At 36.7% G+C, this 1,136-nt stretch overlaps 1 protein-coding gene across 1 annotated transcript in view; it reads right to left on the bottom strand.

Annotated features, from left to right (window-relative positions):
- Positions 1-1,106, bottom strand: part of LOC116851374 (putative nuclease HARBI1) — a 1,744-nt gene extending 638 nt beyond the window's left edge. Inside the window, exons 1-3 of the mRNA XM_032830713.1 lie at positions 1,016-1,106; positions 476-694; positions 271-375 (exon numbers count right to left, since the gene is read on the bottom strand). Of these exons, the coding sequence (XP_032686604.1) occupies positions 271-375; positions 476-694; positions 1,016-1,106 (415 nt within the window). The remainder of the gene's footprint in view (positions 1-270; positions 376-475; positions 695-1,015) is intronic.
- Positions 1,107-1,136: the final 30 nt, after the last annotated feature.

Raw genomic sequence — 1,136 nt, 5'->3', positions numbered from 1 at the left:
CAATTGGTAAATATTTTCTTAGCCGTACAGATACCTGCACAAAAAATATTCATTGGGTGCTTTCCAATTGCTTAACACATCTTGATACACACGTACACAAAACCAGTTTATTGGTTACATATTATCTAAAATATCTTGTAAGATAATATGCAACCAATAAACTGGTTTTGTGTAACACAGTGTACGCAACTGGAAAGCACACTTTGAATATGGCTTTAATTTCATTATTTGCAGATAAAAATCTCAGGACATTAGAAAAAATCACAATACCTTGCAAGATTATAGAATGATTCATCTTCCTGTTCGCGTACGAATCCTGATCATTAGCGGGAGCAAGTACAGTAACGTGACAACCGTCGATGGCACCAATCACTCCTGAAAAGTGTGGGTACTCCGTATAATTAATAGCAGTGAAAAGGCAAATAAACAGAGGATTGGTGTACAAAACACACACAATACAAAGTAACATGCATACCTGGATACCCTGCTCTGTCATAGAATTGTTGTCTTATTGCTGCACATTCATTCTCTTCAGGCCATACTATAAATTTATGACTTAATGCACAAAGAATATCAATGATACGATGAACTTCATGATATATTGTAGAAGGAGCTACACCAAACCTGTCAGCTCCATTCTCCATTGCTGACTGACCAGCCAGATACCACAGAGCTATAAGTGTTGCTTTATCAACTGTAATAACAGGGGCATCACCACGTTGCATTTTAGGCATATATATTGGAGCAATAACATTGACAAGTTCTATAAAAGTATCCTTGCGCATCCTGTTAAAAATAAGGAGAAAATTACATCGCAGACATGGATATTATAAAAAGCATAGCGTAAAGAGTACCGCATAGAATTTTTTTTATTTTTACCGAAACAGTCGGTGAAAATCGAAGTCTAAATAATACTGGATCCATTTTTCACCGCACAATTGACCTAATCTGAAATGCCGCTGCCTATCCTCTTTTCGAAACAGCAAAGAAACATTACACACTGCTCCTAACTTACTACATGCAATGATGAGTAAGTCATCATCAAAGGTCTCCTCCTCAAATAGTTGTATTGCCAAGGCTAAGGCTACATTTGTCTTCTGATTCATATTCGTCCAAATAACGCTAGCATGTTTGGT

The sequence above is a fragment of the Odontomachus brunneus genome, unplaced genomic scaffold (assembly GCF_010583005.1).
Source record: "Odontomachus brunneus isolate Ranch 3 - 2012 unplaced genomic scaffold, Obru_v1 Obru_scaffold_173, whole genome shotgun sequence".
Lineage (NCBI taxonomy): Eukaryota > Metazoa > Arthropoda > Insecta > Hymenoptera > Formicidae > Odontomachus > Odontomachus brunneus.
This window is presented reverse-complemented; position numbering and strand designations above follow the sequence as displayed.